We start from the raw sequence: 14,226 nt of genomic DNA, 5'->3' as shown, positions 1-14,226 counted from the left end.
GATGGGCCAGGGGTCCAATCCAGCAGGGCACTGCTTATGTTCTCATAAGCTAATATTTCCATCAAGTCCACTAATGAAAACAGCCAACACCTAAACTCATACTTTGCATGGGAAATATGGTGCATAGGAATAAGGTGAAAATATTCCTTTGTTTAAAATATGTTCTTCTAATTATTAATCTGTTCCCCAACTGAATTAACCCAGATGTAGTCAGAGCCTTTGCTTAACTTAACTTACTTAACTTCTCTGTTTCTTAGGCTTCACCATTGCGTAACCACTTGTCCTTGACACGGCATATGGTGCGTATTTATCATTTGGGGCAGGGTGCCCTGTCATTTTTCATGAGTCAGTTTTGACATAAATGGAGAGCAAATGAAAACCCAAGTGCCTTAATCTCAAGATTAATACGACACAAACCCACCAGCTGTGCTTTAGTGAAAATACAGAGCAGGACTGGGCAACTTTTTATCTTAAATGCAGCAACAATCCTTGGCTCCGTTACTGGCAGAATAGAATAAAGTTTCCTTTTTCCATGGAGGAGATCAAACTGCTGCATTTCTGATGTGCATCAATGATATTCACCCTCTTTCTTTCTTTCCCAACCTGAGACTACGTAGGAGATATGGTCAGGGATCCATCCTGTGATGAAATCCACAGCCGGTCACATTACTGACTTAGATGTGTCCTGCAGATAGTGTCTGATACATTTACTCAGAACATTACAAGCCAAGAGATTCATGACTGCTCACATCTAATACAGTGGCCGAAAACAGACTCAAGAGTGAAGAATTTCTTTATATAAACCCTGTACGAAAACAACATGATGGGAATTAGAAGAAGAAAATGAGGCAGAATGCCAGCATGTCCTGATTTGCTCTAGTGTAAGCTCCGTATTTACTAGATCTTTATAAATAAATTCAGAAGTTCAGGTTTATCAATATGAACAATTTAATATCCTGTAATACTATTTGAAGATTTTAGGCATACAAGGAACAAGGCTCCAGTTCTTAGCTCTTTAGGAGATTAAGATTCAGCATGCAACTCCTGATAAATACTATATGCTTATTTGGTAAGCACCTAATTTTTAAGAAGAAACTATTTCTTTAGACAGTTACAAAGGATATAGTTTGCAAAAACATACCTTCCCAAAGCTGCCTTTCCCAATGGCTCTCAGAATTTCGAAATGATCAAAGGTAACTATAAAAAAGAATAAGATATAAATAATAAATAAAAGCCCAGCAATTTAATATTAAAATTACTAACTTTTAAATTACTATTTCACAGGTTCCCTTATGTTAGCCATCATTGCTAAAGCTTAGCTATTTGCTCCTACAATTTGTTGGAAACAATATTATTATCCTGTTATTTCATAACGGTAGCTGTACTGTGAATTAAGTGCTCACCTAATCCTCTCTCATTAATATTTAAATTATGGCCTTATTAACTATAAAACCTTTTCTTATGTTTAACTGCTTTTCCACTCCACCTCAAAAAGGATGAGATACTCTCTAAATTATAGATAAACACAGATATTATTTATCTTCTCTGAAACCAGCTTTGATCAGCTGAAATGATGCAAACTATGAAATGATGCAAACCATGAAGGGTTCGCAATAGTAGTCCATTGCAGTAAAACAACAAAGAGCCTTGAGGCATCTTAGGGACTAACACGTTTATTATGTCAAAAACTTCTAGGGAATACACCCTGTTGTGACAAGGGTGATCTTACTTGTAGTGCTTTTTTGAGCCAGTCATAATTAGCAGGTTTCAAATGCTACACTAAGCCAAAATCATGGTTTACAAGCCATACTGTCTGTGTCCCATAACACACTGCACTAAAACCAAACAAGTCACATTGTGATGCAGCATAATATGTGGTTATAATGTTGCCTATGAGCCAAAGGAGTTAAACTATACACCAGATTCATTGACAAAATCATCCCCTGCTCCAAATTCACAGAGCTAATTATATAATTCATAATATCAGGGAGTCATAGCCTATTATGTTCCACAGAGGTACATGTTGTCACTTTCCAGGAATGTCCAGCTTCCTTCTGATAGCCATTCTCTCCACAAAGGATTAGTTATGATTCATTGGGAAAAAAAAATATGGTTAAGCAAATAATGACCAAGCACAATGTGTTAAACTAGGATGACCAGTTGTGGGCTGCAGCAATCTCTATGATCGCTAGATGGCAGCAAAAGGTTAACGTTTTCTGTATCTTTTTTATGCTCTCTAGTGGTTCAACTGCACTTTTGCAGCCAAGATTTGGGAGAATTAGCCGGAATATAGTGATTGTATCTACTGCTGGTTGTTTTGAATTGAAGCTTTGAACAAGGCTTCCGGTGGGGAAATGGAGGACTGAACAGCTGTGCCCGTGGCCTAAACGGGTGAAGCTGACAATGCAGCAACTTTTTTGGGGCTCAGGCAGGTTTTCCTGAAGCCCAGAAATGTTCTCTGGATCAAGGAGAATACTTGGAATCATCCCATCTGTCCTCCAGACGGCTGCTTGTAGAAAGATCACAAACAGTGTTTTGCATTTGACTCATAAGAGCTTTTAGCTGGGAGGCAGGGCAGTCATCATTTTCCAAGCTGCACTGTAGCCTTAAAGGGAGACTAAGACCAGCCACCCCATTTCTAAACCACCAATTTATATATATATATTTTAAGTACGCATACCCTAAGAGAGACTTTCTACAGCGAGGAGAAGCTGGCTGTCTTGGTGATTATCGTTATTTTTGGGATTACTTTTCAAAAAATTCTCTTTTAAGTTTAAACTTCATTTTCCTTCCAAATATAAAGGAGGATAGAGAGTAACATTTGTCCTCCTGTTATTTTTGTATTAAATTTGAAGATATTAGCATTTTACTACATGTTGAATCAGCTGAGTTGAATCTTCAGCTTTCTGTTTCTACTTTCCCTTGAGAACTGTCTGCTTATCTGACTTTCGCTTGTGTACTGTAAATACATTTCAGAACTTTTCCATATCTTTGACTTTTGCTGGTTAAGCTCCTAGGGGGCGCCATCATCTACTGCATGAGACATGGAAGATTTTAAACAGATTTCTTCTGACTTCTGCCAAGCTTTTATACAAGATATTCAGGACATCATGGAAAATATGGGATCTAAAATGTGCCATCAGGTGGATGAAACTGAGGAATTCAACAGTGATAGAAACGTTTCTTCTAAGAGGGAGATTGGGATTTCTATTGAGATGCTGGATGAAGATTGGATAGTGGAATTAGAGAAATTTAAGGGAGAGAGAGAACTGCAAGCAATAAGTGAAACTGACTTCCTGGTGGAATGCCATGAAAAAGAAGGGGTCATTATGCATGGGAGGTTTTTTGAGAAGCTGGAATTTGGGCTGTTTTATTTTTCCAAGAGAAAAGCTCTGTGTACATTGTGGGGATATGTAAATGCTCCTGTTTATTTTGAAGTGGGATAAAGGTTAAAGGATGTCTATCTGGTTTGCTTTAAGGGTTTGACTGATGTTAACTATGAAATATAATGGCAGACAATTTATGTGCTTTTCAGTTTGATTTTTATTGTAGTAGACAGAAATGTATAGAATAGTAGTAGGAAGGGAATAATTAAATACGTGTTATCTTTTGGGGGGGGGAGAAAGATGTTTAGGAGGTCTATATGAATTTTTTTTAATATTAAGTGGGAGGAGTAACTGTACTTAGTGATTTTTATTATGTGGTAAAGTGAAATGACTTATAGAAATAATGTGGTTTTGGTTTAATATAGAGTAAGAGATTATGGAAATTTTTGTATATCCTTGCTGTTAAGAGTCAGAAGCCACATCTTTTTGTAATGTTGAAAAAAAAATTCTCTTGTGTTTTCACAACTTTTTAGTTTCTTTTTCTTTTTTTTGGTAGTTTTTTGTGTTTTCGTAACTTTTATCTTTGTCTTGAAACTTAATAAAATTTTATTTTAAAAAACATATTGAAGCTTTGAACAAAACATAGCACCTGGGATTTCATCAGTGTTCCATCTGCCAGGATTTAGCAATTCAGAAGAAACTTCTACTTGCAAGTACAGCTCAGGAACCAGTTTGGTGTATTGTGTTAAGGCATCAGACTAGAAACCAGGAGACCGTGAGTTCTAGTCCTACCTTAGGCACAAAGCCAGCTGGGTCACCTTGGAGCCATCACCCTCTCTCCCAGCCCTAAAAAGCAGGCAATGGCAAACCACATCTGAAATCTTGCCAAGAAAACTGCAGGGACCAGCGCAAGCAGTCACCAGGAGTCAAGACTGACTCAAAGACACCCAAAAAAGAAAAAAAGAAGAAAAAACAGCTCAGGAGACATGTCTGGGTTTTGTTTTTTTTTAGAAATGCTCTGAGCCTTTAAACCTGAATCCACAAGCGACCTGTGTCTGTTAGGTGAGGACCTGCTACTTTATGATAGTCAGAACTGGATCTTGGCTTCCTGAACCCACAGCTGTTCTTTCTAAGGCATGGTTAATTCTCATTCTCTCAAAGAGTCCTCCTGAGGAGAACATGGTATTTCTGTATCCCAAAGGTTTTTCATGCCCTGGAAGATTTAGCCCTATGGCATCAGGTACAATTTCTTAAATCACCAACTTTGAATTCTGCTCATATTAATTCAAGGCCTTTCAATCAGAGGGAAATTGGGCAGTGGACCATAACAAATTGTGGCAAGTCCTTAGCGATATGGGGATACCAAATCATCTTGTCTGCCTCCTGAGGAATCTGTATAATGACCAAGTAGCAATGGTAAGAACAGATGTCAGGGCAGCCACGCTCTAAATAAAACACAGACTCACTTAGAGGGTCTAAGGATTTCTGGCTTTATTAGAACGGAGTGCATGCAAGGAAAAAGACGGGAATCCTTATGTGTTGTCAGGGTGTCTTGTTTATACTCTGTTGGCGGACGTTGTGCTTCTCCACCCTCGAGCCATGACCGGATGGGTGCTTGGGACTGCGACGCATCAGCTGATGGGCGATTCCGGTGATCCCCGGCATTCTCCTTTGTCTCCCTGCCTTCGTCTGGAGCAGGTGCGTCCCCTGGGGAAATGGGAAGGCGTTTCCCCGATCTTTCGATGGGTGTCAAGTCCGGTCTGATGGGTGCTCCCATTATGTTGGTGATTCCTCTATGGACATAGGGGCCCGAGGGATATGTGAGTGCATCCCCTGGGGAAATGGAAAGGCGTTCCCCCTATCTTTTGATGGGTGCCAAGTCTCGTCTGAGGAGCGTTTTTATTATGTTGGTGATTCCCTTATGGATATGGGTGCTTGAGGGATATGTGAGTGATTAAGGGATTATGCTTATCCCTTCCTCTTACCTAATGTGCATGCTCCCCGTTGTGATGCACATATGCCTTGCAACGGGGAACATGACAACAGATCACAGAACAATGGACTGGTTTAAGATTGGGAAAGGAGTATGGCAGGGTTGTATACTCTCACCCTACCTATTCAACTTGTACGCAGAACACATCATGCGACATGCTGGGCTTGAGGAATCCAAGGCTGGAGTTAAAATCACTGGAAGACAGATTAACAATCTCAGATATGCAGATGATACCACTTTGATGGCTGAAAGCCAAGAGGAACTGAGGAGCCTTATGATGAAGGTGAAAGAAGAAAGAGCAAAAGCTGGCTTGCAGCTAAACCTTAAAAAAACCAAGATTATGGCAACCAGCTTGATTGATAACTGGCAAATACAGGGAGAAAACATAGAGGCAGTGAAAGACTTTGTATTTCTAGGTGCAAAGATTACTGCAGATGCTGACTGCAGTCAGGAAATCAGAAGACGCTTAATCCTTGGAAGAAGAGCAATGACAAATCTCGATAAAATAGTTAAGAGCAGAGACATCACATTGACAGGAAAGGTCCGCATAGTTAAAGCAATGGTATTCCCAGTAGTAACATATGGCTGCGAGAGCTGGACCATAAGGAAGGCTGAGAGAAGGAAGATCGATGCTTTTGAACTGTGGTGTTGGAGGAAAATTCTGAGAGTGCCTTGGACTGCAAGAAGATCAAACCAGTCCATCCTCCAAGAAATCAAGCCAGACTGCTCACTTGAGGGAATGATATTAAAGGCAAAACTGAAATACTTTGGCCACATAATGAGAAGACAGGACACCCTGGAGAAGATGCTGATGGTAGGGAAAGTGGAAGGCAAAAGGAAGAGGGGCCGACCAAGGGCAAGATGGATGGATGATATTCTAGAGGTGACAGACTCGTCCCTGGGGGAGCTGGGGGTGTTGATGACCGACAGGAAGCTCTGGTGTGGGCTGGTCCATGGAGTCACGAAGAGTCGGAAGCGACTGAACGAATAAACAACAACACAGACTTTTAGCAAAAAAATATCATGAGAGCAGCCCACTCCTCATATTAGGCATACGCTAAACAGCACTTAAATTTCATTAGGAGGCTGATTAAAAGGACTAAATCAACATGTTGCCCTTAATTACCATGACCTCAGAACTGTCAGGTACTGCCCAAGTGACAGCCTGAAATTTCAGCGCTTACATGTCACATCCACCCACCAATTAAGAAGCTGAGCAAACCAGGCATCTCACCCACTTTTTGCCCAGGATGGCAACAGGAGAAACTGAAGAGGTCTTTAAACAGCTCCCAAAAAAGACAGTAGGCCAAGGATTAAAGTAACATTGAACTGCGGCATGACAATGCCAATTGTACAATGCAGTTTAAATCCTTTCTCACATCACAAACAAAACATCTGCATGTAGAAAGTCAATTATGGTTTGCACAGAGCAGTCTTCCCAGCTGTGTGACCTCCACACTGGCTGGCGATTCTGGGAATTGTAGTCACACCACATTGGTTGGATAAAACTGGGAAATGGGTTTTGAGAAGCAAGCTCCAAGTCATAAGAGAATGCTAATGCAAAGACACTGGTGCCTCACAGCCACTCTGTAATCACTACACATCCATATTACAAACAAAAAGCTAGTTAACAACATGGGAAAAAAAACTCAATTTCTTTCTCTGTGGTTTTCAGTAACCTGGAAAGTTACTTAGTTGCAGCCAACAGCCAGGACTCTGGCACAGAGAAGAAGGCAGATCCATCAGCTTCGAGGAATCAGAAGCTGTGGAACAAGGGAACCCAGATCCAGACCCTGGTTCTGAAGAATGGCATGTCAGAATGGATATCCCTTGAAATACTGGCCTTAGACTATACCTTGCTTTCCCTGTTGCTTCCTCCCTCCACCACCACAGCCCTGGAACCGTTTGAGAAACGGTAAAATGCTAGCAGAGATTACTTCAGTTCAGACAAGTTGACTGCTTGGAATTATCCAAGATCCTATAAGTCATGCCAACCTTAGTGACACATTCCCTACCTAGGTTAGGATAGGCCTAACTTTACTAAGGCCCCATGTGGCGCAGAGTGGTAGGCGGCAGTATTGCAACCGAAACTCTCTCCATGAGCCGAGTTGATCCCAGCAGAAGCTGGATTCTCGGGTAGCTGGCTCAGGTCGACTCAGTCTCCCATCCTTCCAATGTCGGTAAAATGAGTACCCAGCTTGCTGGGGAAGGTAACAACTGGGGAAGGCAATGGCAAACCACCCCGCTATAGTCTGCCAAGAAAACATTGTGAAAGGGTCAGACATGACTCAGTACTTGCACAGGGGACCTTTCACCACCAGTTTGGCTAGCCAAATTGTTTCCTTTCCACAAAAGATTCTGAATCAGCCACTACCAGTTATAGCTCCCATTTTACTATGGGAACAGTGGCATTTAATTATTTTCCACATTCACCCATCTCTTTGTTGACCTACAGTAGTCATCATGAGTGTCAGTTTCTGCATTGCTCAGGAAGATTGCATCAAGATGGGCAATGTTTACAAAACAAGCAAGTAATCCTGCCTCTGTGTGCTATCAGAATCAGAAAAGTATTTTACTTCCAAAGAGCAGAACTAAGCCTCCACATCTGCCAATAAAAAAAAATAATTGCAGCCTTACAAGTATCTCCTATCATGCTATAAACACAAAACAAAAAACAAAAAATAATCCTATGTACAGGATATTGAAAGTGCCTTCTTCCAGATTTTTTTTTCACTTTCCAGCCTAGTCTACTACTCTGAGATTTTCTGGTAATTTCCCATCCAAGTACTAACCAAAACTGAGCCTGTTTAGCTTTTTCAAGTTACAGTCAATGTTATAGCTAAGAAGTTAGAGGACTGAATAATTTGCTCACAGTGAAATAATATTTAGGCTGTATCATTGCAGGTAATTTTAATTTGGAATTTTAAAAAATGAAAAGAATTGTTTTTTTAAAAAAATCTCTACATATTAAGGAGAAAGATTCCAACCCTTCTTCCTTTGAAGTTTTCTATGTGAAGGAATCCTTTTTCTATGAAGAAATATTCTGTTGCAATATAAAGTAGTATAGTTCAAATTCTTCACTGTGATCAGTTTCAATGGCATTTAGAGGAAGAACAGATTTGATTATGCATTAAGAATTATACTACAGTACCTGAAATAAAACCAAGTACGAAGAACTTAACTTCATATTATCATTAGCAATTCTAGCAAATTCCATCAAGACAAGATATTGTGTAAACCTGGATGAAAGACAACCTTGCTTAATCCCAGCAAATTAGGGGACTGAACTAGTATGTTACAGCAAACAACTTACATTTTTAAACTTTCCATAATCAGCAGCTGTGCCTTCTCTGAGTAAATACTGTGGAAAAATAATGCCATCATTGTTTTCCTACCTGTACACAAAACCCCTAGAGATAACTGTTTAAAAGAAAACAATGGTCATTTTCAATAGTTGTGACATTGGATATTTTTGGAATATGTTCTAGATTTCTGAATTACTGTTATCTAAGCTATACACTGGGCTTGAGGAAAGGTTTGTGTAGGAAGGAAGACACAGTACCCTAATGCCCCTTGGTAAATGGTAATATTGTTCTACATAAGGTGTGTGTGTGTGTGTGTGTGTGTGTGTGTGTGAACAAAATTTTGAAATCCAGGTATTTCTAGGACTAGATTGACCAAGAGATTTGCTAACTCTATAGACCTTTTTTGAAAAGTAGGCACATTTTGGAATTTCATGAAGACCATGGCTACTAGGTGGGAAGTAGGCCTGGAAGTGTCAGCTGTTGGGCATCAAGCCTTTCTAAAAAACATACACAAGAGGGAGAAAATATGCAATGCAAATTTGATTCTAATTATCATTATATCTTTTCTGAACAAAAAAAGTGCTGCTTCTAAGCACTGTGAAAATCTAAGCTAGAAAGGAATGCAATAAGCTTGATCCATAGGATATAAACTCGTGTGTGTGTTTGGTAGGCTTTACCTTTATAATTATTGGGATATTATTACAAGTCAAAGAAGCTTTAGGCAAAGTCCCTGAAATGTAATCTTTTATCAAACTATGAATATTAACATGCAGGATTCCCCAGCAGATATTTCCTATAACAACACTGCTAATGGAATAAGTTAATCAAAAATAAAAGCATATGTAAAAAGTTGCTTCATCAAGTATATGAAATTGAACAAAACAAACAAGAGGGAAAATGCCACCCAAGAACTGAAATTTTTTATAAGGGGCAGGACAAGGTCATAAACAAACCTTTGGAGATCTTAGGCAAAGTCTGTCAACCTCATTTGAAATACAGGAATAATAATCCTGGCCCTGACTATGCATCTAATTAAAAATCACTCTATATCAAGTTGGAAGATCTCCACCCCATGTGCCTCTTTTCTTATGTGCCTCCCTTTGGCCCTGAACCCTCTGTTTCTCCAGTTGCTCAGTAGTTTTTGCCAAACACCTGAGCAGACAAGTGGGGGAAGCAAGACTATAAAGGGAGAAAGATTTCAATTAGTGCTGTGTCGAAAAATACATTATGCAATGTAAAATAATTTCAAGAGCACCACCCAATACCACCTCAAATCTTGAAAGGAGCTTTCAAGGTATCCAACAAGGATGTGTATGGCTACACATGAATGGAGAAGACAATTATTCAGATGAATGATTGTATGTGATAGCAGACATCATCAACTGATGTACCACTGTATGTGAAGTAGGTGAGCCTGGCCAAACAGATGAATTTACTGTAAATGAAAAATATATGCCTTGATGAATGGAGGGATGTGTGTCTCAGTGGGGATTCCTTGAACTCTTTGAGTTTTGGTACTATTCACCACAGACATGCAGCTCTTGGAAGACTCCTCATGAGGGAAAGCAACCCATGGGCTGAAATAGTTCCGTACTCCTGCCCTAGCCTCTAAAGAGCCTGGGTGGTATAGTGGTTAAGGTGTTGGACTAGGAGTGGGGAGACCCAAGTTCTATTCCTCCATTAAGAATGGAAGCCAGTTGGGTGACCTTGGACCAGTCATTTGCTCTTCACTTCATCAGTGTTCAGCTCTGCAACAAACCAGCTGAAAAACAAGATCCCTCGTTGCATCATGCACTGATAAGCTTTGCCCTAAGAGCTAGGTGAACACAACCCAAAAGAAGAGGACCATGCAACTAAGCAGGACAAATGCTAAGAACAACAATAACTCCTGCCTTAGCTTTTACCTCCTGTAAGGGGCACTGATGCCTGGCATGCACACAACTCCAGCCTTTAGCAAGTTATCATTGTGGCAGAAAGAGGAAGGCACCTGAAGCTTGGGGGGCTGTGGCTTGAAGTTCTAATCACTTGGAGTTCAGTTATCCCATGACAGCTCCTAGTTCTCAGGCTTGATGGCTCCTCTGTCCAGAAATGCCTCCATGAGCAAATATATTCTCTCCCCTTTGCCTGTTGCCCTAGCCTCCCCTTCCTTTTGTGAGACTCCTAGACACTCCCACGCCACACCATCTAGAGCTCACTATCTCAGCAGCTGTTTGTTCCTAGAGCCAATAATTACAGAACTGACTTTCCAGACATAACTGTAACTCAGTTGCAAACCTCTTATCGCAATTCCAAAATGCTATGCAGATGGTGAAATGCACCCTTCTAATGAAAATGTTTAGTATTTTACTGAAGTGGAACTTTAATTAATCTGGGAATCAGGTAATTGCTTCTTTAAACATATCGTCACCCTAATTATTGCTGGGTTCAATTAACAAGAAAACAAAAATGTTTAAACTGGGGGGAAAAAGAAGCTTGACTTGCCAATACTGAGATAAATTACTTTTGGCAAGTAATTAGAATCACAGACTTCCATCTTAATTGCCATTCCTTGATTATAAAGGCCAATGAATAGAATGTGTGTCGCATTCCAAATAATCTTTTATTACTTTCAACCCCAAAGAAATTGGCAATGTGAGCAAGTGTATAATCACTATTATCCAGGGAGACAAAAATCTGAAGTGCTTTGAGGGCTCCTGATAAAGTGGAAGAGTCTGGACTTCTCAAAATGAACATCAGCTATATACAGTATCCCCACCTATTTATGTTGTGCTGAATCTGTGAAGGGCTACTTAGAGATAAGCAGTTAGCATGGAAATAATTTAATCCATTAAAGAAGTATTTCTACATTAGTCTAAAGATGGCCTGAGACTATTTACTTTTATTCAAATTTCTTGTTACTTAGAATTTAAAAATGAGAACGAATTATTTCTCCTTTCCAGTGATTTTTCAGATCTTTCCATTATATTTTGAAGAATTATCTCAAGACATGTGTCAGTCTAATCTTCCTCCCATAATTGTGAGAATCTTTCCCAAATCCTGGAATCCTGGAAATCCTGTAGATGCACTGATTTCTACCCCCCAAAGCCAGCAAGCCCATTGAAAGCTGAAGCCTACCTTTCTGGAGGACACCCAGGGTTCTGTCCTGCACTCCTTGAGAAATTGGCAAGGTTGAAAAAGTAATATGCAATCAGTGGACATTTATCTACACTCTTTGTGTAAAAGTTTAGAATTGAAAGCACATGGCAGCATCCCATTTTTTCTTAATAAAAGCTGGTAGGAAGTAATGCAACTAAAACCATCAGTGAAGTTCACTTCAGTAGATATCTGGAGCTCTGACTACTTCCAATCCATCTTCAGACACTAATCCAGCCAAGAAACAATTTGAATGGTCTTGAGCAAGTCACTTTCTCTCAGACGCTATAAAAATTAAATTGACGAAGAATATAGGCTGTCCAAACAAGTTAAATATTTTTTAAATGGTATCTTACATACCATTTAAGGGATTATGAGACAAACACAGAATGTATCTTATTTTGCTTGGCAATAACTTTGATGGGGATGAATCTAAATTGCTCAGCGAGCTTGTGATTAAGCAGGAATTTGAACATTCCCTCCAAGAATTGGCCTAATATCTACAATAACTACCTCCTAGCATAGAGGCAGGCAGTATTCCTGAAAAGTTGATAATTAAAACTGGTTGGAAACCAAATTATAATGCTAGAGTTAACAAAGTTCCATCATTAAATTCTAAAATCTCCAAGAAAGCTTCTCCTTTTTATTTTATTATTTATTAATCAAATTTATCACCGCCCATCTCCCAAAAGGGACTCTCCTTTGTCAGCTTCCCTCTCCAGAAGAGATGTACCTTTGATACATTGCTCTAAGCAACATAAATAATGGATCTCTTGATATTGTAATCTTATCACCAGGAATGACATAAAGGATAAATGCTTTCTGAGGGTGACTTGCTATCCCAAGACATTGAAGAAAGGTGTTGGAAAATCCCACAGGAAACTTGAATGGAAACATCCATTAGCACTATATTTTGGGCTACTAGAGTCTGACAACATGTATATTGGTTGCACTAATAGTAGCAAAAAGCAGCAGGGCTTGTCAATAATATATAAAAAGGTTGACAACTAACATGGTACTCTGTGTCCCTCTTTTTGTGCTCCTGTTTTTCCAACTACTGTATAAATGGGTACAAAAAAAAAAGTAATGGTATGAAATCAAATGTTTGAAAAGGACATGTCGAAAATAAATGAGCCACAGATTGCCACTAATATTACTAACAAAAATGGATTTCCTAAGTAAAATGGTCATATTAGATGATCATCCCATGTGGCATAAATTGAGTGTGCAGCAGTCTGGGACAGAAGCTACAGGTCTTGTGAGGAGTTAGAACACATAGATTTGCCTTCTTCTTCAGAGTTCTCTGCCATATGCTTAAGGCTCAGAAGAGCAAGGGACACATTTTTTACTACAGACTTGTGACAAAAAGATGGCTATCACAATACTAGACCATCCCTCATGAGGTAACTTCTCTTATTTAGATTTATCTCATCCAACAGAGGTACTTACAAGAGAATCAAGCTATGACAATTATGCAAAATTTCAAAGGAGGTACTTTGGGATGCACAAGGGCATTTATGAAGCACCTCTTTCTGAATCATTAAATCAGCAAGAACTTTTTCCAGGCTTACATGGCTGCTTTGGAAGCTGGCTATATCTGCATGCAAATACATGCACAACTACTCCACGTTGGGGATTTTTTGCCCATCTCCTGAGCATTCTGAAGCAACTCTTTTGAAGGATTTTGTCCTGTTCAGGCTATGCAACCAGGCAGAGTAATATCAAAAATACTATTTATTAAATAACTATTTACAATAAATAAGTCCTTGATATGCAAAAACTTGGTTAAATTAACCCTACTGGAACACAACAAGGCAGCAGACAGGGCTTCTGACTGGAACAGGAAGCTGAATGAGACTGGAATGCAAGGTACTGAAGACAACAGTCCTCGACCTGGAGCAATACTGGAACTGCTCTGGCACTGGAGCACTGGGTAGCTGCAGACTTGCGCTGGACTGAAGCAGCAACTGGAACCTCGAAGCAGGACTAGGAGTTGGGGACAAGGCAGGACTTGACTAGAGACTCTGAACTGGGTTGAAGACTTGAAGCAAGACTGGAACCCAAAGCAAGGCTAGACTTGATTGAGAGCCCTGAATTAGGCTGAACTCTCTGGACTGGAGACCTGGAACACAACTGGAAATGAGGAACAAGACTGGACTCAGTTGGAAGCCCTGGACTAGGCTGGATTCTCTGGACTGCAGACTTGAAACAAGACTGGGAACTTGGAACAAGGCTGGACTTGGCTGGAAGCCCTGGACTGGGCTGGATGCCAGATCCTCAACAAGATAGGTGTGAAACGCCTGAACACGACTGAGCACATGAAGCACAGTTGGCTGGGACCGAAGGCACGTGGCGGCGCTGGAGTTTCAAGGCACGAAGCCGCTTGGAAAAATAAGGAGTTTCAAGACTGGAAGCAAAGCCGAGGCTGCTGGGCTCAGCGATCAAAGGATCCTCAATGGGAGCGGCGGAA

General features: G+C 40.1%; 1 protein-coding gene across 1 annotated transcript in view; it reads right to left on the bottom strand.

Annotated features, from left to right (window-relative positions):
* STK32A (serine/threonine kinase 32A) overlaps positions 1–14,226 on the bottom strand; it is an 81,143-nt gene that overhangs the window by 49,150 nt on the left and 17,767 nt on the right. Inside the window, exon 3 of the mRNA XM_063296476.1 lies at positions 1,142–1,197. Within this exon, the coding sequence (XP_063152546.1) occupies positions 1,142–1,197 (56 nt within the window). The remainder of the gene's footprint in view (positions 1–1,141; positions 1,198–14,226) is intronic.

Source organism: Candoia aspera, chromosome 2 (assembly GCF_035149785.1).
Source record: "Candoia aspera isolate rCanAsp1 chromosome 2, rCanAsp1.hap2, whole genome shotgun sequence".
NCBI lineage: Eukaryota > Metazoa > Chordata > Lepidosauria > Squamata > Boidae > Candoia > Candoia aspera.
This window is presented reverse-complemented; position numbering and strand designations above follow the sequence as displayed.